Raw genomic sequence first — 27,579 nt, 5'->3', positions numbered from 1 at the left:
AAAACAAGAAAAAGTTAGCAGAATAAAGTATAAAATAACTGTAGAACAATGACTGTTAGTATGAAATTAGTTGATGAGATTGTTATTCATAATCAAAGGTGTAAACACGCGCAGGTATTGGGGGATAAAAACACGCTATTCGTTACGGCGAATGTGTACTTCAAATGCAGTCCAAGTGAATTATATTTCGAACACGGGCGTCAGGTAGAGTTTGCGTTGATGCCACAATCATGAAAATTCTCATTCTTCATACGTGTATGCTTATGCCACTGGCGAGCTAACGTACATGTGTTCTTGATAGGAAGTGTATATATCTGGTTTACGATCTAACCTCATTAGCATTATTTCTAACACAAATAGACAAAGTTGCCTGTTTAAAGACAATATACTATAAAAATAGAGTATATATTTTTGCGTTACTAATAAATATTGGCTGAACTGTTAGCGAAGCAGTTTACTAAGGTGCAGGAGAAAATTCTAAATTCTTTTATGTCTGTCTGATCGCACGCTATACCTGGTGAAAACGAATGTTAAATCAATAGACTTTAAATTTTGCGTATAAACTTCTCCCTATGGTGGTTTAAATGTTACCATGGAATTTGGCTGAACATAGTGAAATTTGCCAGTTCTATTTGGTTGGCCGTGGTGTGCAGATTCCATAAAGTGACAAACTGTACAAAGTTCATTTATAATAATTAGTGTATTAAGTGGATGTTTTAGTGTTAATATTATTGAATAGACACACAACATGCTATTAACTCCGACTTATGAGTGTCACAACGCTCTGGTATGTTTAGTTTAATGAAAATAACCTAGATTTTAGTCCCTTAGCTAAGTGATTTTACCTGAAGAACTTTTTATTACAGATCTCGAAACGTGTTTACTGAGTTTTTAACCACTTTCCGGGAAAAAGTGTACATTACACCTCTAAATAAAAAACAAATAATCAAACAATGAGATATACACATGTGGTTTTGTGGGGTTAACAATATGGCAACAGAAATAGCAGAAAGACATAAAGTTGTAAACAAACTGAGTACAATTATTAGTAATTCTGTATTTAATAGTCATTAATTTCCCGCGGTTTCGCACGCTTTGCCCGTGAATTTGTCTTATTTCTGGATCAAGTGAATTATATTTCGAACGCGATATGTTATGCGTTGTTGCCACAATCATTAAAATAATTGTATGCTTATAACCCATGTACACGTACATGTAATTTATTATGTGTTTAACCTCTCGCATTAAGTTCAACCAGAAATCGATATTTAAAGACAAATTTCCATAATAACTTAGCGCCTTCAAGTAGTGTTTGGCTATTTAATATACGCAACAGTCTCGTAATAGTTTATACTGTGCAGCACATCTAAATTTGACTTTTATTGTAGATCATGTATTTGTGGCGTGTTTAAATCAATGTGCATAACTTTAAACCTTCTTCCTGTAAATTAAACATACAAGTACATACCAGTTTGCATAATGATCCGTCAAATAGCTTCACGATCCACAGGACCAACTACAGTTAATTTTGTATACTAGATATGTTTGTATATAGATTCCTGTTAGTGTCATTACATTTTGGTTGAAGCTCTCAAAGAGTAAACGTTTTCAATAAGTTTTAAGGATGTAACATATTACAAGGTACAAGTAGCTACAACACACCGCGTGATGGAGACTCCGCTTTGAATTTGCGTGAAAGGTTTTTCGAAACTTCTATGGTGTTTTCATTCTGGAGTATTGAATGCGGGACAGATAGACAGACAGACAATCATAAATTTTTTGAATAGTTCTGTATGAACCATTCTGATTAGGTAGTATTTTGTTGGTTTAATGCAATTTTTCTTGTTTTCTTACACATTAAATCATTTTGACAACAATGTTGGGTTGATACCATTTTTGACAGCTAGGTATTTTCATTATATTGGGTTTAACTTCTTTATGTTTATTTTCATCACACCATTGGTATTAAAACTTTAACATGTTTACCATTGAGTGATAATGCTGCTAATTTGTATTTCCAAGGATGGTTTAGAGTTTGAATGGTATTAGAAGGATCTGTTTGGAGTTGTTTTTCTATTAAATGCTATTTTGAACAACGCTATCGTGCTTTCCATTAAGATTAGAAATAAAAAAATATTATATCAGCCAAAAGTTAATTTTGTACTTTGAACTTTGGATTCCTCATGAATGAAGAAATAAAACTTTAACCCCAATTTCCAGTTACGTGTGATATCCAGATATCGCGTGGAAATGTTAGAAATAACATTTTTCCAGCCACATGGTTGATAGGCTCATCTCCATTGAAAACATAATATATCTAATCCACATATCATATTTTCACTTATATTATCTAAATTTAGATATGTCTTAAATGGATTACGTCTGGTATAAAACTAAGCTCAACCGCAATGATCGATTGTGCGGTGTCTTAATATGTTGCATATATTCTTTGATTATAAAGCAAAACTGAAAATGCTTCACTTATACCCAATTGTTTTCCATTTATATCCATCTTCTTGTTTGGTTAAAAGTCCTTATTGTATTGAAAATAGCCAAATTGTAAATAAGCCATTAACAGAATTCCTGCCCTTGCTTTCAATGATACTGGTATCTCCGTTTAAGGTTGTACAATTCGATTTTGGTTGGGACCTTTTTTTATTTACAGGCCCTTAAGATATTATCTATTAGAAACAATTCAGAATGATTACTGACTAAAAGGCATCCAAAGTAGTAAATATTTTGGCTATATAGTAGTAATCAGCTCCAAGGAATAAGGTACAATCATAAATTTACCAAGTCAATGACTTGAGTCACGAACTAATTAAATCTCAAGGAAATTATATATTTTGCTGAATGTAATGAAAATACCACGTTTTTTATTATTTGTTCAAAAGAATATTTAATTGTTTATACATAATAATCATTCAACCCTCTTCAGTCATCTTTCATGAACTTACAATGTAAAGCTCATATATAATTAACAGTTTTCCTTGGCACTAATTATAATATGACCCAAAGTTCTGCCTTAAAATCCCTACCACTCTTTGTGGAATAAAACAAAGTTTTGCATTTGGATTGTAAACGCGTGTCTTCTTGAGTTCATTCCATGAAGGCTGGGAGGAACAAGTTATGAGATATGAGTATAATGGATGGAGATAGTTTTATCTAAAAGTAGGTCCAGCTAGCTTCAGCTTTAAGATAAGCATGGTTTAATCTAGAAGTAGGTCAAGGGTAGCTTCAACTTTAGGATGGAGATGGTTTCATCTTAAAGTAAGGTCCGTGGCTACCTTCAGCTTTAGGAATAGCATTGGTTTAATCTCAAAGTAGATCCCGGATAGCTTCAACTTTAGGATGGGGATGGTTTAATCTTAAAGTAGATACCAGCTAGCTTCAGCTTTAGGATGAGGATCGTTTTCATCTCAAAGTAGATACCAGCTAGCTTCAGCTTTAGGATGGGGATGGTTGATCTAAAAGTAAATCCCGGCTAGCATCAGCTAGGGCTCCATAAAATAGTACGGCTAGCTTCAGCTTTAGTCATGCGTTGAGGTCATTCAATCAAGGCTGGGAGAAACAAGTTATATGATGGGCGGTTTGTATTTTAATAATTGTGCTGATGGTCCAGAATTTAAGCATGGATAGCAACAATGCTTAGAGACGCAAAGCCAAAATTGTCCACGCAAGAAGCAATGATCAAGGGTTTCTTCACTGTCAGTTTTTTCAGCTGCGCTATTATAAATCCCTACAGGACTATGTTGGTTATTATCTCAAGGTAAACCATATTATTTTGGAGGCGATGTTCTGAAGCCATTTATACTGTAAAATTATTTTTTTTTTGCAGATTTTTAGTTACTTATAACTGTATCGGCTGATGGTGATTACATGTTTACATACAAGACTAAGATGGATGTTTACTAAGATGGATGTATATATTTGTATATTACATGATGGGAACTATCTTTGCTCAATAAAATTTGACGATGGCATGAGAGGAGAAGTAGCAACACTTGGCGCTTACTGGATGTTTGTGGAGGAATGCTGTGCGCCCAGGCAAGTATGACAAATGCGGTACGCTGTATACAAGAATGCAGGAGTTCTAAAATATTAGCTTTGAGCCGAAGCAACAACCGATTGAAGTGTACTGTGCTCAAGCGAGTGTAACAGATTTCCAGCCCATTAATAAAAGATCATAATTTCTTTAACAAAGTGGATATAATGGTTGCGGCATGTCGGCCGAACAATCCGCGTCGCAGGATTGGCTGTAAATAACGCATACCCCGAGCTCGTGCTCCCACCTCCCAAGCGCCACCCACCTCCCAAGCGCCACCCAACCTCCCACTTATCAGTCTTACCCGAGCTCCCATCGCCCGAACTTCACCCCTTTTCCCTTGGCTCTCCAAACACGTTTTCCATCTTCATTTAATGGTGACCATTCTACACAGAGTTCATCTTTGTACTTTTATTTCAAAGGGTCATAACTCGGAGGAGAAGCTCTGACATTATTTGTCTGGAGAAGAGCTCGCTGTAAAAGCTGAGCTGTTTAAACACAATATTGGGTCTTACCTGGTTTATTATCGTAACATTAATTTAGAAAATTAGTTCTGTATACTTAGGGTTATATGGACATCCTTTACAAACTAACGTGTTTTTATTTATTACAGAATCATCAGGGCATATTGATAAAATAAAACAAATATCCAATTTTAATAGTCATATTATTGGGTGATAGCTGTTACTCGTGAATTTGCACGCAATTTTTAAACCCAAATTCCTTAGCCTACGTAGTAAAAGCACTTATGATATAATGTAATGTGCGCTATGATATTTCTCGAACGTAAATAGGCATACGATCAGAGGTTGAGGGAGAAACACTTATGGTTCAAATGGGTCATGCCACAGCAGAGTTTTGCCTTGTTGCCCCGATCAAGAAAATAGATACATAGGTCTCAAAAACCTACCATGGTTAAAAAAAATTTCCAGCTCTTGTGATCTAATTCCGGTCTAATATATTTCCGGTACCATAGTTTTCCTCGTTTCCCCAATGAAAGAAATATATTTACGTACTTACAGTAGAAGAAGTCTACTACGGTCAAAAGACATCTACTCGTGGTATAAGGGGGATCCTTAGAAAGTTTATGCAACATTTCAGAAATAATTTTTGAGTTATAAAGTTCTTGTTGTTGGGCTGGGGGTTGTATCTGGGGCAGAGTGGCTCGTTGAAGCATGTTAATGTAAAAATGCCACCTCGCACTGTCAAGGAAACCAATCAATCTTGAGTACGGAGACATGCTTGCACATACTCATTCACAGTTCTTATGATATATAAATATTATAACTACAATAGAGGTTAAACTAATACATATGTTTGTACTGTCAGAATACAATGTTTACAGAACACAGTTGGTTATATTTAACAGGCTCTTTCAATTAATATTCCACAACTTTGGGATTTTTTGATGCTTTAGAGGCCAGTGAGGCGTAGAACGGAGGGATTTTCGAAATACTAGGCCTATATTTATTACCAGGGAGCCTAAGAATGTAAAATGTCAGTGCAATCGGTTCAATAGTTTACGCGAGAAAGCAAAACAAACAAGCAAAGGTACTTTCGCATTTATACTGCTATTAGGTAATCCTAGGGTTAGGATTATGAATTTAAATTATCCTTCTTCTAATTTTATTCAAATGTCTTCAGCTAGAACCAATAATCAGAGTATATTAATTGCATGAATTAATTTTAAAATAATGTGACCTTATGATACGAAAGTGTGCTCAGCATTTGCTAAGTTAATGAAAAGAGCAATATATTTCATAACCGATAATTATAATTAATATTTAAAACAACTTGGTGTTCCAGAAGATTTGTGTATACTTGGGTATTTATCAAACGTTCAAATGTTCTATTCTTTTATCATAGAAAGTGTCCATCATTCTACAAAGATGAAGTCTACACATGTTATACTTATTAGCTCTATCTCTATATATTAATTCTCTGTTAACGCGGGCTATTTCTCTATATAGTAAGTTATGATTTTTTTAAGATGAAAGAATTGGCTAAGAAATACATTCCAATCAGTTTGTCCGTCGCACGCCCATACGCTAGTGGCCAACTTCCCGCTTGAAATAAGACAGATGATAAGATTGCAGGTGTGGTGTGGAATGTTACCGTAGTGTGCTGAAGGACATCACAGCTGCACTGGCGACTCGTACAGTATGTTGGTGATACGACTCTCTGTTTCAGTTCAAAACACAATCGAATTTAGAATTGCAAATCTTTTGTCAATCTCAACAATTTGTAAAAAAATTCGACTTCATTAATTTCACAACAAATTTTGCAAAATAATCTGTTTTGAATTTTTCCTTGCGTCCAACACGTTCTCAGTGTTGCAAACTCCTTGCTGGAAGAGCTCCATTCAACAAAATTCTTTGGATCAAGGGAACTGGATCAAGTTTTGACATCTCAATGAACAAAATGTGAGCGTATAATGGCAAGATATCTAGATAAAGATCAATTGAAGACATTAGTAAATAAACTGAGTACTATCGTGATATTTTAACATGTGCAAAGCGACTCATGTAGACTAACTATCCGCTTAAAAATGTTGCACAAAGCTTGATTTTAATATAGGCAACAATGAGTTCCTTGATGGCGTATGTTACTCAAAAGAAGTTTGCTGAGGGTTAGCGAATACATTACACTGGTATTAAGGGTAACCATGAAGGCACCGTGAAAGTAGATGAATAATTAAAACAAGCGTATGGGATTTTAAAAATTGACATATTAACACATGTAGCCTAAATTCCCCAATTCAGGCTACATACACTATCATCTTTTGCAAACTTGGTGAGTAGACTTTTATTATTTAAACTCTGTTATGAAACCCAACCTAAGAAACCAAAATTTGAATGCATCATGTGGCAAGATGTCTCGGGATAAAATACATATTATGTAAGCTTAGAATTTTGCATGCAACTTCATTTCTACATAGACAAGAATGAGGTGTATGATGGTGAATGCCCAGTCATGGAATTGGAACCTTTCGATAGTGTGACACGATTTCTCCTTTGTGTACCGGAGGATTTAAAAACATATTTTCTGTATGACAGCCTGTACGTCTGTCCGTCCACGGGACATATCGAGATTGGCTATAGATGTGAAATTTGTCATGCGCTACCTCCGCGAAGCCTGTAACGTAACCGTTGTACGGCCTTCTTATTTTTATAACTATAGTGTAAAATATAATGTAAAATGTATATTTTGTTGTTAACACATAAGTAAGCTATAAATAGTATGTCACCATCGACCTCTTTACCTGTTACATACCGAAAACTCAGCCACCAATGTGTATGTTGTTTAGAGGAGTTTGTTATCTCACATTCCAATCTCTTGGTCGCAGCGACTATGAAGTTGACGGTAAACTACTCATAATTTACCTCATTAGTTTGTGCTTCTGTGGATGGCCCCATTGTGACAGTGGCTTTACGACCAGTGATACGAACCAGTGCAGAATGTAATGCAGTTACTCGTCATCTTGGTATAGGTTAGAACATGAAGAATCTTTACTTTTTCTTTGAAATAATCCTTTGGATAATTTACAATTTATGCTTAAAGAAAACTGTGACGGCAGGTAATTTAAATATATTAATATCATTCGAATATTACATGTTTTAAGAAATTAGATTTATTGTTGTTTTCTTATTTGATTATAGCATACTTTATATAACGTGTCAATAACCTGTGATATTGGAATAATCTAATAGTGGGATTATATTTTTGTAGTGTTACAAATCTTTTGTTTACATAATAACGAAAATCGTCGTTGTCACCAAATCACACAAACATTTCGGATCAATTTTCACCAGAAACTTAAGCACGTGATTAATGCTTTTGGTGAAATAGTTGTCCAGGAAACTTATACAAACAGTCGATAGTTTACGTTTAAGAATTAATTTGAATACATTGTTCAGTGCACTACATAATTTTAATTTTGAATAGTCGGAGTGTTAACCAATGTAACATTACGCTATGAAAGTTTTAAAGTAAAACTGTTAAAAAATAGTCGGATTTATATTTAGTGAGTCTTTAGCGTTTTACTAATATGTAACCTGGGGACCAAAGCTTTATGCACCACCAATAGCCGGGTACGTAGGTTGCATGCAAGGGCAGGATATCGCTTAGGGATAGTGATGGAAGAATCGAATACTTAAAAACAAGAATTCGAATACTTTTTACAAAAGACAAGTCTAGACTTGTCTTACTTCCTTCCCGTAATCTATTGTTTCTTGGTTATTTGGATCTGCTCTGCCAAAAAGGTGAGAAAATCCTTTGCCTTGTTGTGCCGCCTGTGAACATGTCATGCCCATGATTTATGAACTCCAGAAAAAGTATATTTGCTTATCCGCTACTTCAGCCCCATCTGAAAGATTCTTTTCTACTGCAGGTTTTGTTATCAATGATCGTAAACATAGATTGAAGCCAAATACTTGAGTTTAACCTAGTTTGTAATTATGTATTAGGTTAGTTCTTTACCTGAAGAAGAGATCAGATTGCAGATCTTGAAACGTAGTGTTACTGATTTCTTGTTTCACTGAAGGATGGCAAATGTCCGTAAAAATCCTGTTTCCTTCACAATCCTTCCATCGTCAAAAATAACCTTCAAACAAAGAAATATCTGAATCATATTTTGTTTTTACACAACAACATGAAATAAACATTCATTTTTGTCTGTATTGTTTATAAATGTATTTATTAATTGAATATTTGTACAAATATACATTTTGTCAAGTTTGATAATGTTGAATTACTTATTCCAAATTATGAATCTCCCCTATATTATTCTTTTCATAGTCCAGATATATATATATATATATATATATATATATAATATATATATATATATTATATATATATATATATATATATATATATATATTATATGATGGTAACCAGTAATGTTCTGATTGAGGTTAACCGTCGTGTTGGCCCCAGACTGTTTACATCTTTGGCGAGATAAAAGAAGTAATTGTAAATATAATTCTTGCTTGAAAATTAAATATGTTTCTTTCTTTCCAGAAATTCTCGTTTATGACGGACACGCAATGGAGATGCAGGTATGGATTTCTGTTCCTACCATTAATTTGTCTCATGAACTTAGTTAATTAAAATTTACTTCTGTACTTGAAAGACAAAGCTTCTATTTCACTGACAAATATAATGTGAAGGTTGTGGGAAGGGTTGATTCAATGTGAATGTTGACTTTAGCTCCAGTTCACCTTCCTCTTAGTGCAGCGTCTGGAATCTGACGCTGTCACAGACTTGACTCCTGGAATCTGGAGTCATATTCGTCTGAAGAGACCCAAAAAGTTAGGGACGAAGATGCTGAAATTAACTATGAGACCTGGACTGCAGAATACAGTGTGATCTAAGAAAAGAAGTTCTCATTATCTCATCAGGTGCACAATGCGATGTTTTAGACGCGATTTCTAAGCACGGTAGTGTAACTTCTATTGGGGCTTTTAAAGTCGGCAAAAAAGATGTCTGTCCGTTTGATAAGATCCTTACACGGACAGACCAGTGGCCTCTGAGGAAAAAGACTAAAATGAGGATTTTATTCCCTTTTTTTATTAAAAAAAAACTGCGGGAAACAACTCGTCTATAATAAACATGAAGGCTGGATCAAAACGCAAAAAATATACATAATGGCTAAATTGTTACAAGAATCTATAAGAAAATGCTTGATGCCTTAAAAAGTAACTGTATGATCTCAGTTTAGACATCTTTTAGTATGGATTATGTTGCGAATTATTTTATTGGCCCAGCTACAAACCGAATTCACATATTAAAGTGAAGCCATGTGCTACATTTACTGCCTGTCATAATCCAAATTCCAAGAAACTTTTATATACGAGTACTGCTCATTGTATTTTAATTAAGAGTTAAAATATATTTGTATCCAAATGAATTATTATTGTACAATATTGAACTTTATATTCAATGCTTTTGATAAGACAATTAAGACGTTGAACAGCATAAAATAATATCTAAAGGTTTTGTTGGCAATAAAATTATTACGAATATTTATGTTGTTTAGGAAACGAATGATGGATTCAGAAATAGCATTCCGTGCCGACCCCGTCTACATCGCATCTGTCACCGTCAACTACCATGGCCAAAGCCCAAGAGAGAGCCAAAGCCCAAGAGTGAGCCAAAGCCCAAGAGAGAGCCAAAGCCCAAGAAAGATACCACTAAACCCACAAGAGAAGCCGGTCTACTGAATCACCACAAAAACATAACTAATGTTCGACACACAGTATGAACTTATCTCGTATGCTATATGTCATAGGATGTATTCATAAATTCCTTACACATATTTTAGTCGTATAGGACATATAACTGATAATTTTGAGTTACAATGAGTTTTGGTGGTTGTGGTGAAATGTTTGCATTTCAATTAAAATAGTTCACAACTGTTGTTTACATCTTTCTTAGCCATGTTTACTTACCTAAAATGCAGACTCTATATCGGGGATTACACAGCTGTATAGAGTATTATATCTGGTTCTGAGAAAAGTTAATTTTATGAAGGCAAACCCAAGTTTATGGTCAATTCTAAAGATTTGGCATACGAAATATTATGCCTGGAAAATGTCATCGTATGGTCATTTACTACAGTTACCTTTTTTTAAATCACATTTAAATTTACAATATTGGAGTTAACAGAGTAATTGAGCAGTTGAAATACAAAAAATATTCTTGTCAAGAATCGAAGGCCTCGATGCGTAGTTTCCCATACCACTTGGATTTTAAGATTAAGAAAGGAGAACTCACGAGCTTCCTGCTAAATGTCCTCTGGGCATGACGTAGATCAGATAAGAATGGATCCGAGTATCCTGTACTTTGCTTTGAGATAGTATTTCCAACTTTAATTAGAATGTGAGTTTGGTTTTTAGGTTTATTATGTAAATACTGTAGTTTACTTAGTAATTTGGATATTTTTTACATAATTTTGATAAAACTTTACTATCGCCACAAAATGCATTTTTTATAATGAATGTCACTGTTTAGATTAAATTGGACTATAAATTGATCAATATGAAAGATAAATACCTACCGTTGTATGTCAACCTATATTTCTTAATAATGTGTAATATTATTTGAGTTAAGTTAAATAAATCTTAATTAACCGTTTGTTATTTGTGGCGTTTTAGTGAGAGAACTTCTTGCGCACTGAACTGTTCAAGTAAAATGTATTGTATGGATAAATCGAGGAATTATATTTTATTTTGTTGACAAAAATATAATGCAGCATTATGGTAAAATATCGTACGTAATGAATTAGGGTTAATGTAGTAATCCTTTATAAAATGTCCGAGTGATTAGACTGCACATAAATTTGCATTGTTCTGTAATAGAGACAATAACTTACTAGTTTACTGATAATCAAGTAGCTCTAATTATAAAAAGGTGCATTTCAGTCTTACCTAAATATTTTTTGTAAGATAAGAAGGAATATTAAATATTAAATTCATATTATAGCTGGTATATGTAATTAAATAATTAAAAATGATTATTCCAATACTATGTCTTAATAATACTGCATAATTAATTAAGCAAATCAGTTATTTTGTTATAAAACCAATATTTATTAAATTAAATTTACTGTTGTTATTTTTAAAAGTATATAATAGTAAACAATATAAAAGTTAAATTTGGCCGAATTTAAAAAAGCATTTATGTGTGTAGTATAGGCAACTGCACGATCAAAACATTAAAAGGCAGCTATTGGCAGTTATTGGAAGACATTGCCAATGAAAATTAACTCGGCAGAGCTGCTGTACTCGGGTTAGTAATGTGTTGTTGTCATGGCAACCGCACATCTATTGACAGGTCAATCAGTCAATCAATCAATCCATTAACGGACCACTGTTGATTCCTATCCAACCGCAACCGGCTAGGGAAATGTTACAGGTACATATTTCCTGCCAATATGTTACACTGTCGTTTAATCTCCGATGTCATCGTTGATATTTTCGTTTTTGTATAACATGTAGCTAAGTTATTGTGATGTAGTTTTTGTTACATGTTCTCATCATTATTATGCGTGGGTATTAGGTTAAAAATATAGTGTTAACAATTGTTTTAAATATTATGACAAATGTAGGAATAAAATATTACATCAAATGGATTTGGTTTGTTGGGTAACTTAAGTTTGTTTGGTTATGAATATAATAAATGTAATTTTTCTGTCCATATTTAGGCCTTAAAATCATAAAAGTGTAGGCTTCGTATATCTTGACATACAAAACTTATGCAAGCCTAATAAGTTGTAAGGTTTAATAGCTCAGCCAAATCCTATGGGTGGATGTTCATCATAAAGCATTTTCTTGTCTAGATAGAAATGCAGTTTCCTGCAAAATTTAAAGTCTAAAAATTAAAACATTTCACGTGATATCTGGTAGATAGTTAGGCTAAATGCGTTACTTGCACATAATTAAATATCGTATGATTACATTCAGTTTGTTTACACATTTCTTAAGTATGTGATGTGCACGTTACAATCATACGTGTTTATAAGGCCAACTGAAAGATATTTGCTCAACCAACTCGAACTCGATTATGAATATACAGAAATGGAAAATCATGTAAATTTTCAAGTCTTTAGTTCTTTTTGAGATATCCTACAGATAGACAGACAGACATAAATGAAATTACGCTAACGTTCAGCCCATAAACGTCACTCCTGTTTTAAATAAACTGGATCTACTTTTTGGGAATCAGTAGTTGATATGTAATATTCGTTATACTATTTAGTGAATTTATTTCTAAGATTTCTGAGTGGATCATTTTAGCATTTGGAGCGTTTTTTGATTTGTGTTTTTACATAGAAAAAAACTATTGTGTTCCTCCGAAGTATATATCTGAGTCCAAATACGAGGAATCAGTCAAATTATATCAGAATGACCAAAGGTTTTGTCTATAGCCAAAAAATTGGTATTCGAGACAATATAATACACAATACAAGGAGGATACAAGGAGGAAGGGGTAAGCAGAGGCTAAGCACTTATCAGCAGTAGACGCTTGGTAGGTGGCGATAACGTAGAACCTTCAGGATAGGGGATTAGATAAGACCTGTTCTACTTTTGGGGAAGTGATAAGGTTTTTAATCAATTTATTCTTATCTGCTAAAATGATAACGAATGAAAGCTCAACTGCGACTGAAAAATACCTGGAAATTTAGTAACTGTAAGCTTTTAGCAAATGAAACCTATTTAGAACTTCACTGATTACTTGAATGTACATTAATGAAAGTTTTCTAATCGATGTTTATTACTCTTTTATCTAATTACTTCACGTTAAAAACATTTTGCTAATTAATATTATTAGATCTTAGAAAAGCTGTAGCTACTTAAAACTCCATCGGGGGGTCTATAAAATAAAAAAGCTAGTACTCTGATCTTTTCTGTTAATTCTTTGGATTTTTACACACACGTACACACACAATAACAATACATAACAAAATAAAACATACAACAAAAAATGTTATATTATGCTTATGAATTGTATAAAAATATTTTCTTCATCATTTAGAATTACAATTTTATTACAACACTATGTATGTGATTAGCTTATACTACAAAAAATATGTAGTAAAAATGTCACTACTGCAGGATCTTCCTGAGCTGCAAAAAGTGGCATAAGGTTATTTCGGAAATCGCAAAAAGAAACAAATGTAAAGCTATGTAACTGTTTAATAATGCCCGGGACAGTATGTAGAGTTGACTGGATCCTGTTGTTCATAAAATAGATTATCAAGCATCCTTTATTAAGAGTATTTTTGACTGCACTCACTAGATATTTTCCTGAACTTAAGCCTAAATATTCCACAATTATTGCTCTGCTTATGTAATTGTCATTAAATGCACAAACTGCAGTAAAAACACTATACTTCAGTGTAGGTAGGCCTAATGTCACAAAGGATCTTTATCGGATCACAGACCATATAACATTATTCATCAACTTATTCTGTGTTTTGCCCTTTAGATACTTTCCCAAAAGCTGTTTGTCTGCCAAGCCTCGAAATGAAGTCATAATTCATTCATGATCTCTTTTGAGATGTCGAAATGATTTTTATGGTCATACTGTGCTTGGTCTAATATAGATTGGTTATATTTACAACAGGTTCCATTGTCCAGAAAAAAAAACAATATGTAATAGTTTATATCGAGAACAATGTTTATAAGTTTATTTATTGAAGGCGCATAGGCCTGAGTTTTTCATAATTTGTCAAATAACTTGGTTGTTTTTTTGGTTAGCGGAGTTAAAGTGATGAAATTTTTGTAGAAATCACTTAATACCCAACTGATTATTATAATCCTGTTTCAATCTTTTAAAATATGATTCAAGTTTTAAAAACTTCTATTATCGTTTTCAAATGACAAATAATTAAATACTGTAATAAAAGTATTTACAGTGTATCTTTTAATGCTACGCAATTAATATACTTTTAGAACAGGCGACCATTGGTAATATTTTATTGAATTTTATAACTGCTAAACACTTTGCTATAACGTTGAATAACTATTTCAACTTCGTCGATCAAAGTTTTTACAGTGTTGCTGTTAGCCTAAAAAAGAAACAAAATATTTTTTATAAGTTGTATAACATTTTATTTGTTCCTGTACGTAATAAATTACAAATTAAACTCACATGTTTTCAGTTTTCTTATTCATCTTTAAACTCCAACTTGTTTTATATTGCCATTCTTTTTATAACTTTTTATTTTAAAACTGATTTTCTTGGTTTTGAAACACGTTAGGTATTTCCTATCACAAAGCACACGTTTATTTCTGTAAATAACAGTTAATCCTTATGTGAGAAATCAGGTATGATATTTTAAAAATCGAAGTAACATTTTCAAAACGCAAATAAATGATTCTGTTTTCAATATTTGACAACACTAAAATAACCAAGTTTATTCCACAGTTTCTACCCAACCATTCTCAAACAACCAAAATAAACTATGAGGTAACATACTGTACAGTTACAGTACTGTTTCAATTTCACGCTATCAATATTTTATTGAAACACTCACTGTAAAATCAAACTATCACAGTTTTTCTATAACTGAGTGTTCATGCTAGTATTATTAAAGAACTAACAAAAAGCAGAACAGTTAATAAGCAATCAACAGATTGTGTACTTTATGTTTTATACCAATTACTTGGTCTTTGATTGGAAACCTGTTTCTTTCGATTCCAGCTAACACAAACATACCATATGTTGACTTCTTGTTTCCACTTTGATTAGGCAAGTTCTGCAACAATAATTGATACAATAAACAATACCAGTTGATTCAGAATTTATTATTTGAAATCAGTGCTTTACTACTGTGCATTTTTAAATAATAATAATATGCTTTATTTCCACTATTTACAAACAAATTCAAAACAATATATACAAAGATAAACCCAATATATATAAATATAGAAAGATTTATATTAAACCATTAATTAACCACAAATAAAATAAAATAATTAATGTATTCATCCTGTTGAAATAAAATATGAAATAATTATTAACTTTAAAATGTGTTTTGTAAATAAGATACGATAAAACACTTATAGTCAATATTATTTTCATCGTTGTCCAATACTGTTGGGTGTCAAATAATCTGTTTACTATATTGTTACTTCGATGTTTTTACGATGTGTTGGTATTCGCTTGGAAAGGCGAGAGCTTTATAACTATTTTATACGGATCGTTTAAGGTTTCATTATGGGTGAGTGCGTGAAGAGGTACTTTGAATCAATTAAGTATTGTGATTTGTAAGGATCTCAATTTTCTGCTGAATAGCAGGGCGACAGAATATCCTGTTTAAATTGCATATTCATGATATAAATAATGGTTATTGGAAAATATTTTCATCTTGTGATAAAATTTAAAATTATCGGATTTTAAGTAGAACAATCATTTAGTCTCAGAAGTTGACGAGTAACACCGTTGTTATAAGAACTTATGAAGTAAATAAAATTTGTGTGTTAAATTACGTGGTATTTAATCGAATATTAAATTAATTCTGGCCAATGAAGAATACCTGAGAGTGGGAGATCGTACGAGTTTTTTTAGCGAGAGAAAAGACGTAACGTGATAGGGCCCTATGATTATTTGACACAAAAGTAGGAATATGTTAAGTGCGTGGTGCGACTATTAGACAATGAGACAATGGTCAGCTCACCAACCCGGTAAATAGGTCACTGATTATCTCCCCAGCTACTGATAAGTCCGTAGATAACGAAATAACATTGCGCAGGCCAGCAGTCTGGTCGCAACAAGTGATAAATATCATCGAGTGAAACTCGTTTACCGGGAAAATGATCCGAGCAAGATTGAGCAGCGTTGTGGTTTAAGTTTTAGGTTAAACTTTAAAAATTAGTGTTTGAATATGTTGAATGAAGCGTTCAGTGGTGACTCCACTAAGTCAGGCCGCGAGTTGTTAAATTGCACAAACTGTTTCGTGAAGGCTGAGAATAGGTGGAAGAGACGAGCATCTTGCTCTTCAACTACGGTCGAAACCATCCAAAGAATGAACGAAACCGTGAGAAAAGGCCGTAGTTTACCAACCCAAGCTACTGCTGACAACAATCGACAAGTCAACATCGAGAAGGAAACTGTGAGTCATAGTTTAAATAAAAATTAAACAAGTCGAATGTTTGCTAAAAAATGGTGCCAAAAAGTTTCTCACAAAGTCAGAAGGACAAACGAGCTGAAATTTGTGCAGTAAGCTTCTCACTATCTCAATCCCTCTCGCGTAAGAAACTACGTATCAGTAATCTGGTACAATCAACGTTATTATTGTAGTTACTCAGCGTATCAGCAACACTCCGAGTTTCTCGTGATTGCTTGACAAACAGAGCGATAGATTGGGTACAATCAGGAGACCTTTGATTAGGGAGATCAAAGTGGTCTGATAATTGTCCAGTGGCCGACTGACTATGATGTAACAATACCGGCCTCTCTGAATATCCTTGTCCGAGGATATTATCCTTAAAGTCCATTTAGCAAAAGAATTATAAGTTAAATAATCGATGAAAATCGTATACTTCTTGTTACAATAATTTACTTGTGGTTTAATTAAAGGACCCATTTCTCAAATTTCGTTACATACAAGGACTGTTTTCCGTAGCACCAAATATGTATTTAGTTATCAAGGACGATTGTTCAATTGCTCAGAAACCGATAACCAAATTGTGTTTTAAGTGTTTGAATAAGCATTGAGATGATAATTTGTTCGATATCGCTTAAAAACGTTATTAGAATTATTCATCAGTGTTATGAATATGAAATTGAGGTCTGTTAGAGGGTAAGGAAATATCAGCATTTGGTTAAAAGAATATCGTGTGAAATAAATAAAGGGTATGAATAAACAAGTTGAATTTTCTTAAATATCTTTGTTAGATATCAAAGTAGGTTGATAATATAGAAGTTTTAAAAAAGGTTAGGAAATACCTAGTGTTACAAAGAACCAAATAAGTTTACTTTTAATTGCATCAAACAAATGTTGAGGTTAAACATGATAACTGATTTTACAATTTCTGTGACAATACATGGTACATTTTAATCATTTGTCACATGAGTAATTTCGGCCTTAAATAAAGACGGACATAAAAATCAAAAAGTGATACTTTATTTGATATCGGATGAACACGTCTTATGTAGTTGCAGTTATCACAGTTATGTAAAACAGTTTTCACCACATAAATTCATTGCGAAGTTAATTATGACTATATTAATAAAGAAGTTATTGACTGCAGACTTTTTGCTGTTTTAATTTAGCGCAGGCACTTTACAGCATGATGCATTCTCCAAATAATCACGTGTTATGAGACATCAACGTGAATATTGCAATGGTGCATTATATCAACAAGTCAATTTGTGCTCGAGCAGTAAATCACGCCACCCACACTATATACTATATGATCTCCCAGAGTGATACGTAATTCATCCTGGCCTCTGTGTGATGATAGGTGTACAACATCTATTAACAGTAATCAAGTGTATTTATATGCAGATAATTGCAGCACGAAGGGGTTGAACAGGAGAATTATAAAAGTAATTTTAAAATGTCGTCTACTAATACAAAATTTCACTAAAAGGATGTTTTAATAATAATAATTCACTTTTGTAAAAGATTCTAATCGGGGACGGTTAAACGGTTAATTAAACTTTCCAACGGAACTCCACAAGACAAATTCCTTCTGAGAAAGTCGATTTCTTTGGAAATTCTTAATAATTTTAGTTTAAACTTAGATATTTGTGTTCTTATGGATGTTGTGATTGACAATATTACAGATTACATGTGCATGAACAACTTGGCAGTTAAGGCATGATTCACTTAGCGATGTATAGCCAGAAGGCCTCTGGACAACTCGCCTGTCACGTCGATCTTCTTAATCAAAGGCCACCAATTTAGTCAAGTTGTATTTTAAATTAATTGTCGATCGCAAACACTGAGTAGAACCCAGATTCGTGACTAAAACTTTTTTAGAAAAATATTACAAATTTGATAATATTTTCCTGCAAACACGTTTTTTTCTCGGAGTGACCAAATTGTGAATAAGTAGTGTACATCAGGACATGATGGAGACGACATCGCCTACGGCTGTATCTGACAGAACATTGGACGATGAACTGATTGCCTGTATTAAGTATTTTACTAAGTACTTAATATACTATCAGTATCTTTATCAGTCGTGTTTGATCTTTCACAAATGCATTTTTAACCTCAACTATGAGAGCACAATTTGAGCGCTATTTTAATCATCGATTGAGTTGCTAGATGAAAAGTAACTTTTTATATTCATATTTATAGTAAAATATTTCTACCATTATACAGTGGTACTAAACTAAACACAGTCATATCTATAATGTCCAACACAAAGACGTAAAGTATCATGCTAAGACGCAAGGGTCCATGGATCCATTGCCTTCAAATATATCCAAGTGCGGCCCCGTCATCTCTGCCCTTATTATCCCAGGACTGACACTCGAATTTCAGCAATGTTAGTGAAAAGTTTTTGCCATTTGCCAATAATCCTTAAAAATTGAAATATTTTTTAGCGTTCATATAACCGTAGTAAAAATACTAAATATTAAAAATACGAATTAAGTATTTACCTTACAGGTTGATTAAATTTTTATCACCCATAACATTAATTAAAGTTTAATTATTATTATTAAATTAATATTAAGACATATATTTAATTTATTTCTCAAAAAGTAGAAATGTTATATTGTCACAGTTAAGTGATAGTAAATACATAATAATTTGTTAATACAACAAAGAAGTAGGAATTTATCAATCATAATGTAGGAGTATGCTTAATTTTTGGATTCTTCAAAACATATGTTTCACAACACCTATGCATGTTACATATTACTAGTTTGCAAATTCCTCTATTAATATAAGATTTTTATGGAACAATTTAAGAAAGTAATTTATTATGATTTTTATATCTATAGCTAGAGTATTTCCTGTAATGTACTAACGGTGGCTTTTGTTTTACTGTTTTTTTCGACCAGCAGTCTCCTTAATCACTATGTTAGCTTTGAACCCTCGGCATGAACCGACCTGCAACACTACTTAAATATAAAATAAATAAAGAATTAGAAATTAAACTAGCTCAGTTGTAATATCGGTAATAAAAGTTGGATAGCATTGATGAAGCCGCTAAAAACTGCGTCTATGCTGTTCGACAGCTAACCAGCAAATGAGTCAATCATTACTCCTACTCCACGACTGGCCACTGCGCACCCTCACAGCGCACAGTGCTAATCTCCAATTGCAGCTCAATCTGCAACACTCTGAAGCTAGCTGATTTTGTATTAATTAGAAAAAACCCTGAAATGTATTACAAGCACTTTTTAAGGCATCTATCAAAACATACATACTCACGAACGTCTGAAATTATCAGATTAAAAACTGAACTTCATTTCAATTTTAAAAATGCGTATAAAATGTGTGTAAATTATTAACAACAAAACATGTCTGAGATCAAATAAAATACCCCTTATTAGATTAATATATTAACTTAAAGATAAAACTTAAGTATACATAAAAATCTTATAACATTGTATTAACAGAAGAAGATATTAGACATTACCATTTAATGTTAATGATATGTTCATGTTGTCTCTCCCTAGAGTTGAGGTATTATTTGGTAGATATGCAGATATTTGAGGTTGAGCATGTTGCCCCAATTCTCTGTCAATACATCAACACAATTATTTGTTTTATTATTTATAATTTTAAATTAATTATAATTTGCGATTCAAGCATTTCGTGTTAGAATAAAAACAACCTAATCGAATAAAGCTCTGTATTCAATTTGAATGTTTATTTCTAGCTTTTCTAATAATTTTTCAGTGCTGTATACTATCTATAGCTTACCGTCGAAATCTGGATGGTAGAAGAATACTGTTCACTGTTCAATGAACCAACTTAAATTTAAAGACATTTCCCTACCTTTCATTCATAGTTTCTTAATTCCAAATTAATATAAAACAGTGCAAAGTACTGCGTTAGTATTAAGAATAGTGACGTTTTGAGACCCCTATATCATGTAAATTTTAAATTTACTTAGAGCTGTGCAATGTTTTAAAAATGTAATATCAATTTATGATACGTTGGGAAAATTAGAACTAACTATCAACTTTAATGTATACAATCAAAACGTAGTTATTATTATTGCTTTAAATTATAATAACAGTTTTAAGTTTATCTTTGTGCCTCATTCTATCTCTAATACTCATCACAACCATCCCATGATGTACCAGAGCCTGAGCTATAGCAGCCCCTATACCTGCTCTGGCCGCTGTCACTATAGCAACCTTGCCTTTCCACTGGTCCATTTCCCATATTAATGCCTGTCAAGAAATATGAGTCTATTTATAACCTTAAACACCGTTTATTATCTAATCTATCTCCATATGTTATCTACAAAGTACAAAGGAGAATTAATCAAATTGTTAAATTTTGAAATTTTATTTTTACCTATGTTGATAAGGTCCTACGATAAAAACGGATCACGATGTGAGTGCAATAATGTTATTACACAGCTAAATAAAAAATTACGACATTGAATTGTACATTTTTGTTTTTTATACGTTTGGTTTTCAGCAACAATGAGTAAATAAGTTTCAAAAACTTAGAACAATTCAATCCAAATAATAATCTTATAATACTCTGTACTACTGATTTCGGCGTCTTTTAAAATAGTACAACCATGGAAAATATTTAATTTACAGCTTGTTCTCCTAAACCTTAACAAGTTCTAAGTATAATAAAAGCCACACAGTTAAATTTAGATAATTTTATGGATGACCATAATATGGTGTTAGTTGTGAATACCGCTATGATTGCGTAAGAGGAAGCACATTGAGCCGAGAAATACATAAAAAATCAAACATTGTAGTATACATGTGGTTTTGAACAAGCTAAGGCCCGAATCCACCATGAAGGAACAGAATATGAGAAGCCTGGTATAATAAGTAAAAGTTGATCGGCAGGATAGAAAATTCCAAAGGCAATGGTAGATCTAAACATTAAAAGAAGTAATTGGTGAAATAAAGTTCTCATTAGAAAAGCAACACCACACACCACTGAACACGGTTCTAGAAAATTGCTCTTCGTGTTAAATTGCTAAATGAAAATTAACACTTCATTTATAATTTTGTACAATAATCATATATGTGTAGTGTAAAAATCGCGTATTGTTTTGTTGAAAATTGGCTTTGTCTCACTGGTAAGTCCAAAATATTGAATGGTAAATATCAGTCGAATGTGATAAAAGATTGAATTCTTAAAATTTAAGAGGTTGGTGGTAAGCGTATCTTGAATTAATAAAAAATATTTCATCATAATTTTGGGTCTCCACTGATAGTTTCTTTTTTCACCTAAGTAATTACTTATTTCTAACTCTGTTCAAAGAATGAGAACAGTTGAATGAGAAAATGGTTCTTCTTTTTTTATAATCTTTATAGAGACTAATTTTCTTAAATGCATATGTTAACATATGGCATTTAGTAAGTTATTACCCTATTTTGTTAGGTACCTTAACATGCTGCATGAACAAGTCTGGTCAGCTGTTTCTGGGTGGGAAAATTAAAGAAACCTGTTCATACAGAATGGAGTCCTTCTTCTCTACCACAGTGATGTCAGAAGATGGGGGAAGGAATCTTATTCTTTTTATGCCAGTCACAATATTCACCATAAAAAATGAAATATTTTATTTGAAATATAAGATGTATATTGATCTATCACACTTAGTATGTATAATGTATAATGCATAGATTTAAATTGGGTAAAAGAAAGAATTTCTATTTCCAAAACTGTTTTATTTGGATTTCCTACAGTATGTAGCTTATCAGCTCTTTGTTTAATATTGGCTCGAGTAGTTTAACAAGTTCTTTCTCCTCAGTAGACCACAAACTTGCTGGGCATGGCGTTGATAATCATTTCACAAACCTGGAACAATATGCGGAAATATTGTATTGTGCAGAGACAATTCTGTAATTGCTACCAATTTGTTACAAGACAAATAGTCTTATAAATAGGCCTTTTTAATTTTAGGAAGCTGTTTTATTAGTATAGAATAGTGTTTTTTTTTAATACTAAAGCTGTTCTGGTGCTGGTTTAATAGAACACGACGTACTAAAATTGATTTAACTTTTCTATAGCGTACTGAATAACATTTTAATGATGAAAATATTATTTTAAATATATTTATGAGAAATATTTATTGTATGCATTATAGGCTTTTTGAGATTTGCTATCGTTATATTATGTTACAAGAAAAACACTACGTTTCGAGGATTGGAATCTTTAGATACACAAACCCTAACTCATAACAAAATAAGAACTAAATAGAGCGATCCCTAGACCTCCCGATCATTAGCCTTTTGTTCTCTAACGGCTTGCCGCTATACCACAGGAAATTCCGACATTAATGTTCTCGCCAGTCTACCTACTTTCGTTGTTGAGAGTGACGTGTTCTTTGTGCTCATGATTCTGAACTGTGAGATCGCTTACTTCTCACTTCATCGCTCTAGTCCGGACTTCATCAAGTATTATGTTTAGTGACGTATTATGTGTTTGACACATGGAGAAGTGGGTAGATTTTAATCTTCGGAACGGGGTGTTTTGCCATGTTTTCATCACATAACAATGGCTAATCCTCTCAAACCATCCATAGCAAATAAAACAATAAAAAAGTACTTTGTGTGTATTGAAGTCAGAGTTGGACTGGACTGGACAGAGTTTTCAATAATTAATTATTATTGTCGTGGAAGATTTTTTATTACATCACTGTGATACGATTTTCAATACAATTTATCCAGAGGGGTGCAATTATTAATGTTGTACTAATATACATGGACTGAACATTCCAACCTGAGTCTCCTCGGACGTGCCGAGAGTGTCAACAACAGCCTTAGCCAGGAAGGAAGGATCCAAGGATCCATTGCCTTGAAGCAGATCCAAGTTTGACCCCGTCATCTCTGTCCTTGTTATCCCAGGACTGATACTCTGTAATAGTAGCAGATATCGAATTTCAGAAATTACCACGATAGTCATAAGGTCAAAAATCAAGCTAATCCTAAAACTAGGGTCTTTGCAATGTTGAAATGTTTAGAAAAATGTAAACGATAAAATTAAAATGCTTACATATAATATTAATTTATAGTGGTGTTTATAATCCTTACCTCAAATTATCAACTTCAACAATTATAATATAAGTTCAGTTCAGTATCTAGCAATAAATATGTCACTTATAAGAAAGCAGACACAACATATTTTCATAGTTAAGTAGTACTTTGAATATGAACAAAATAGGTTTATGACATAAATTTATTGTCAATGCAGTAAAGTGGAAGAACATAAGTTTAAAAATACAGGAGCATGCTTGATTTTTGAAAATATATGTACGCAATTCCCTTTTTAAATTAAACAATGCAATACAAAGACTAAAGAAAAATAATTGTTATTGTTAGAATAACTAAAGTTGGAGTATATATTTTGTGAAATACTAACGGTGACTTTTATTTTACTGTTTTTGTCGACCAGCTCTCTCCTAAGACTCTGGGTGATGGCTTTGACAGCGTGTTTTGTGCCCGCATACACTCCACCTCTAGAACTGAATATTATGTGGCCTGCAACACTAAGTAAACAATTAATCACATTAGAAGTTGATTTTGCTCAACTTTAATATCGATACCAAAAATTAGACAACAAGAATGATCTGTTAGGGAAATGTATGTACGTTGTTTGTCAGCCAACCAGCGATAGGACGATCGACTATCAATCCTATCGATAGGTATATTATAAATAGTAATATTGTAAAATAGATATATTACTCACACACCACGATTGGCCTCTGCGCACCCTTACAGCGCACGCTGTATCCTTGAATAGTAAAAATTGCACCTACCTTATTTTATATTAGTTACAAATAAAACGAAATTGTAGAAACAAAGCACTGACAATACTATATGGTAAATAATAAATACAATTGAACTTAACAAACAATAAAAAAACATTGTATCCAAAGAAGACATTAGAAATTACCTGTTAATGTTAATGATATGTCCATGTTGATTCTTCCGTCTCTCCATTGACTCGAGGTACTCCCTGGTCGATATACAGAGGGCAAGTATGTTGAGGTTGAGCATGTTGCTCCAATCTTTTGTATTTCCGTCTACAGAATTGTACACATTTTATTTTATTATTTATATTTTAAAATAATTTTTAACACCAAAATGCGGTTTAAGATTAAAATGAAAAGACCTATTAACAAACTATGTGGTCATTATTTGATTTGAATACATAATACTGGTTCTAACAAGAATTTTTTAGGCTATGGTATAATTTCCTGCTAAAGCTGCAAACATATATTTGGATTATTCTACATTGTACTACTCATTATGCTGAATTGAATGAATGAATGAATGAAATCGTTTTATTCCCAACCACAAGTATATACATGGTGCATACCTAAAGAAAGAAAAGAAAAAAAAAAAATAAGCATATTGTTGATTAATTTTTTAAATTAATAATCTTAAAATAAGTGTAACTAATTATAACTAAAAAACACCTTGATATAATAAAAAAAAAGGAAATAGTCTACATGGGCAAGAGCCTGTGCGTAGACTAAAGTTGCAGTGTGAGCTAAGGTAATAATATGGGAAATGATAATGAAGAAGTTAAAAGAAAGTTTAACTAACATATTACGATTAAAAAAAAAGAAAGAAACAATAAAAAATAAATAAAATAACAATGATAAACATAGTTTATTATAATTTAGAAAAATTAAGTCTGGGTTTCAGCTTGGAACTGTCTAATATGTAATATATAACTATCTCATTCTAATTATGTCTGAAAGAACTTGTGCCTATTAATAGTATTTGATTGGTGATGGTATGTGGGGGAGGGGTACAGTAAGTGAGTCGGTGAGAGTGTATTGTATTGTGTTATGTTATGTTATGTTAAATTATTACTTTCTACCCAAGTTACAATTACATAGAAGCAATTTAGGTCAAGCAAATTTGAAATTCTGATTATGAGAACTATTATAAGAATTGTAAGTTGATTGGTCCTTTTTATGACACTGTGACATTTGATGGAAAAGTTTCTAACATAGCAATTAAATTGCATTTGTCCTTTAGACTGTTTTGGACATCATATTAGGTACTTTAATTTGCTTATAAATAATTTATAAACAAAATAATAGAATACTAGGATACTGGATACTAGAATTATTCTAGTATCCAGCATCTTTACTTAGTGCATATAAACAGCATATATAATAATATCTTTGTTAAAGCGAGGAGATCGAAATTGCTTATCTTCCTACATACCTATAAAACTTTCTATTTTTGAATTATTTAGAAAACTTTATGTGATATGACTTTTCTAAATTTTAACAATTCTTAATTACTGAAAAACTGGGTCTACAGAAAATCTATCAATTAAAAGCACTCTGTATTATGTCCAAAGAAACATACTTTAATGTGTAAATGAGATACATGATATGGAGATCTAAATATAAAGAAATTCATTACCGCACATAATAAACTTTATTGGTATTAGAACAAAAATGTGCATAGCTAAAATTGAGAAATGCTTTTAAGTTACTTGTAACAACAAATGTCAGAGTTGGTGAGTGTTTTATTGAGGATGGTTTAATACCAGGGTGTGCCACAAGGATCTATCAATTTTTTCATTTTTCTCGATTATACAATTGACTTATGTGGAGGTAAATTCCAAGGCTAAGTTACGACTTTTGCCTCTTCGGATTTAGGTATAATAATATAATTTAAGATTTTGGTTAAAGATTACCTTGTAAATGGCCTAATACTGCCAAGCCAGCGTTGTTTACAAGAACGTCAGCGCCACCCAGTTCCTTATCCGTCCACTGGAAAGCGGCGAGAATATCTTCTTCCTTCGTGAGATCACATTTAACAGCATGCAGCTTCCCTGGTTCCTTAGCTTCGGATAGTTTTTTGGCTAATTCCTTCATAAGAAACACCATAAAGTGTAGATTATAATATATGTAAATTGTATTACATATCTGTTAAGTCTAATATTCGTTTATTAATTTATTGAAGTTTACTATAATATGAGCTACTTGCTTGTTGCAAAATTCAATTCTGGCAATTACAACATTAATACCAGTACATAAATGATTTCAATCCCTGAGGTCTATGTTTATTGTGATAAATAATGTGGAAGTATGCTAAGTTCAAGTAAGAAGTTTCCCGATCCCCACTCAACAGAAACCATGATTTATTATTTCTTTACTATAAACCGTTGAACTATCCACAATTATACCATCAAGTACAGTCGGAAGACAGGTTAATCCCATGTCGCTATCATCTTAAAATATCAAATTAAAGATAATTTAGTTTTTAAGGTTTAATTAGTGCAACATCCATGGTATGATAAGTCTTTAATGACATCATAATATACTATTTTAATAGTTGTGAAGCTCATTTAAAGTATATTATAAGTAGGATTATAGAGGATGTATTTTTTTAATAATCTAAAATCAAATGAATTATTTTTAAAAGTTTTTAAATACTAGGTCAAAGTAAAGCATCCAGAACGTCGTGAACTAAATAGAATGATAAATATTTTCTAAAATTACCTGCATCTTCTCCTGTCTCCTGGCCAGCCCTACCACAACCATCCCATGATGGACCAGAGCCTGAGCTATAGCAGCCCCTATACCTGCACTGGCCCCTGTCACTATAGCAACCTTTCCTTTCCATTGATCCATTTCCCCTGTTAATGGCTATCAACAAATGTGTCTATTTTACTGCTGTACCTCTGCTATCGCACACTCTACCTTATCTCAAGTACAAAGAAACTCCAATCAAATTGTTTGATTATAGACCTTAACTATTATCTTCTTTTTAACTTTATGATAAGGCCTACGAAAAAAACTGACAGTGATATGCCAACAATTTATTGCACAATAAAATTGCTACTCAAGTTTTTGAACTTTCTTTTGAAGTATCTGGTTTGTTGTACC

At 32.5% G+C, this 27,579-nt stretch overlaps 2 protein-coding genes across 3 annotated transcripts; one reads left to right on the top strand and one right to left on the bottom strand.

Annotated features, from left to right (window-relative positions):
- Window positions 1-7,461: 7,461 nt before the first annotated feature.
- On the top strand, window positions 7,462-10,471 carry LOC124363977 (histone H1E-like). 2 transcript variants are annotated; one of them, XM_046819247.1, is made up of 3 exons: window positions 7,462-7,622; window positions 9,068-9,105; window positions 10,086-10,471. In XM_046819247.1, the coding sequence occupies exons 1-3, from the start codon at window positions 7,544-7,546 to the stop codon at window positions 10,308-10,310; spliced, it is 342 nt and encodes a 113-aa protein (XP_046675203.1). In that variant the 5' UTR covers window positions 7,462-7,543; the 3' UTR covers window positions 10,311-10,471. The 2 variants fall into 2 exon arrangements, with proteins under 2 accessions (XP_046675203.1, XP_046675204.1); XM_046819248.1 differs by lacking the exon at window positions 9,068-9,105.
- Window positions 10,472-22,370: 11,899 nt separating this feature from the next.
- Window positions 22,371-27,360, bottom strand: LOC124363320 (farnesol dehydrogenase-like). The gene is made up of 6 exons (XM_046818564.1): window positions 27,193-27,360; window positions 26,385-26,559; window positions 24,615-24,744; window positions 24,081-24,207; window positions 23,442-23,576; window positions 22,371-22,517 (listed from the first exon to the last, which is right to left on the bottom strand). The coding sequence occupies exons 1-6, from the start codon at window positions 27,322-27,324 to the stop codon at window positions 22,467-22,469; spliced, it is 750 nt and encodes a 249-aa protein (XP_046674520.1). The 5' UTR covers window positions 27,325-27,360; the 3' UTR covers window positions 22,371-22,466.
- Between the last annotated feature and the right edge of the window lie 219 nt (window positions 27,361-27,579).

Source organism: Homalodisca vitripennis, chromosome 5, assembly GCF_021130785.1.
Source record: "Homalodisca vitripennis isolate AUS2020 chromosome 5, UT_GWSS_2.1, whole genome shotgun sequence".
Taxonomy (NCBI): domain Eukaryota; kingdom Metazoa; phylum Arthropoda; class Insecta; order Hemiptera; family Cicadellidae; genus Homalodisca; species Homalodisca vitripennis.
Note: the sequence above shows the minus strand (reverse complement) of the source record. Positions and strands in the feature narration are given on the sequence as shown.

Coding starts and splice junctions, on each gene's coding strand:
- LOC124363977 (XM_046819247.1), top strand. CDS start 7,544: ATGAAGAATCTTTACTTTTTCTTTGAAATAATCCTTTGGATAATTTAC. Junction 7,623..9,067: donor AAAGAAAACTGTGACGGCAG/GTAATTTAAATA, acceptor CTTTCTTTCCAG/AAATTCTCGTTTATGACGGA. Junction 9,106..10,085: donor GACACGCAATGGAGATGCAG/GTATGGATTTCT, acceptor TATGTTGTTTAG/GAAACGAATGATGGATTCAG.
- LOC124363320 (XM_046818564.1), bottom strand. CDS start 27,324: ATGGATCAATGGAAAGGAAAGGTTGCTATAGTGACAGGGGCCAGTGCA. Junction 24,745..26,384: donor AGTATTAGGCCATTTACAAG/GTAATCTTTAAC, acceptor ACAATTCTGTAG/ACGGAAATACAAAAGATTGG. Junction 23,577..24,080: donor ACAGTAAAATAAAAGTCACC/GTTAGTATTTCA, acceptor CTACTATTACAG/AGTATCAGTCCTGGGATAAC.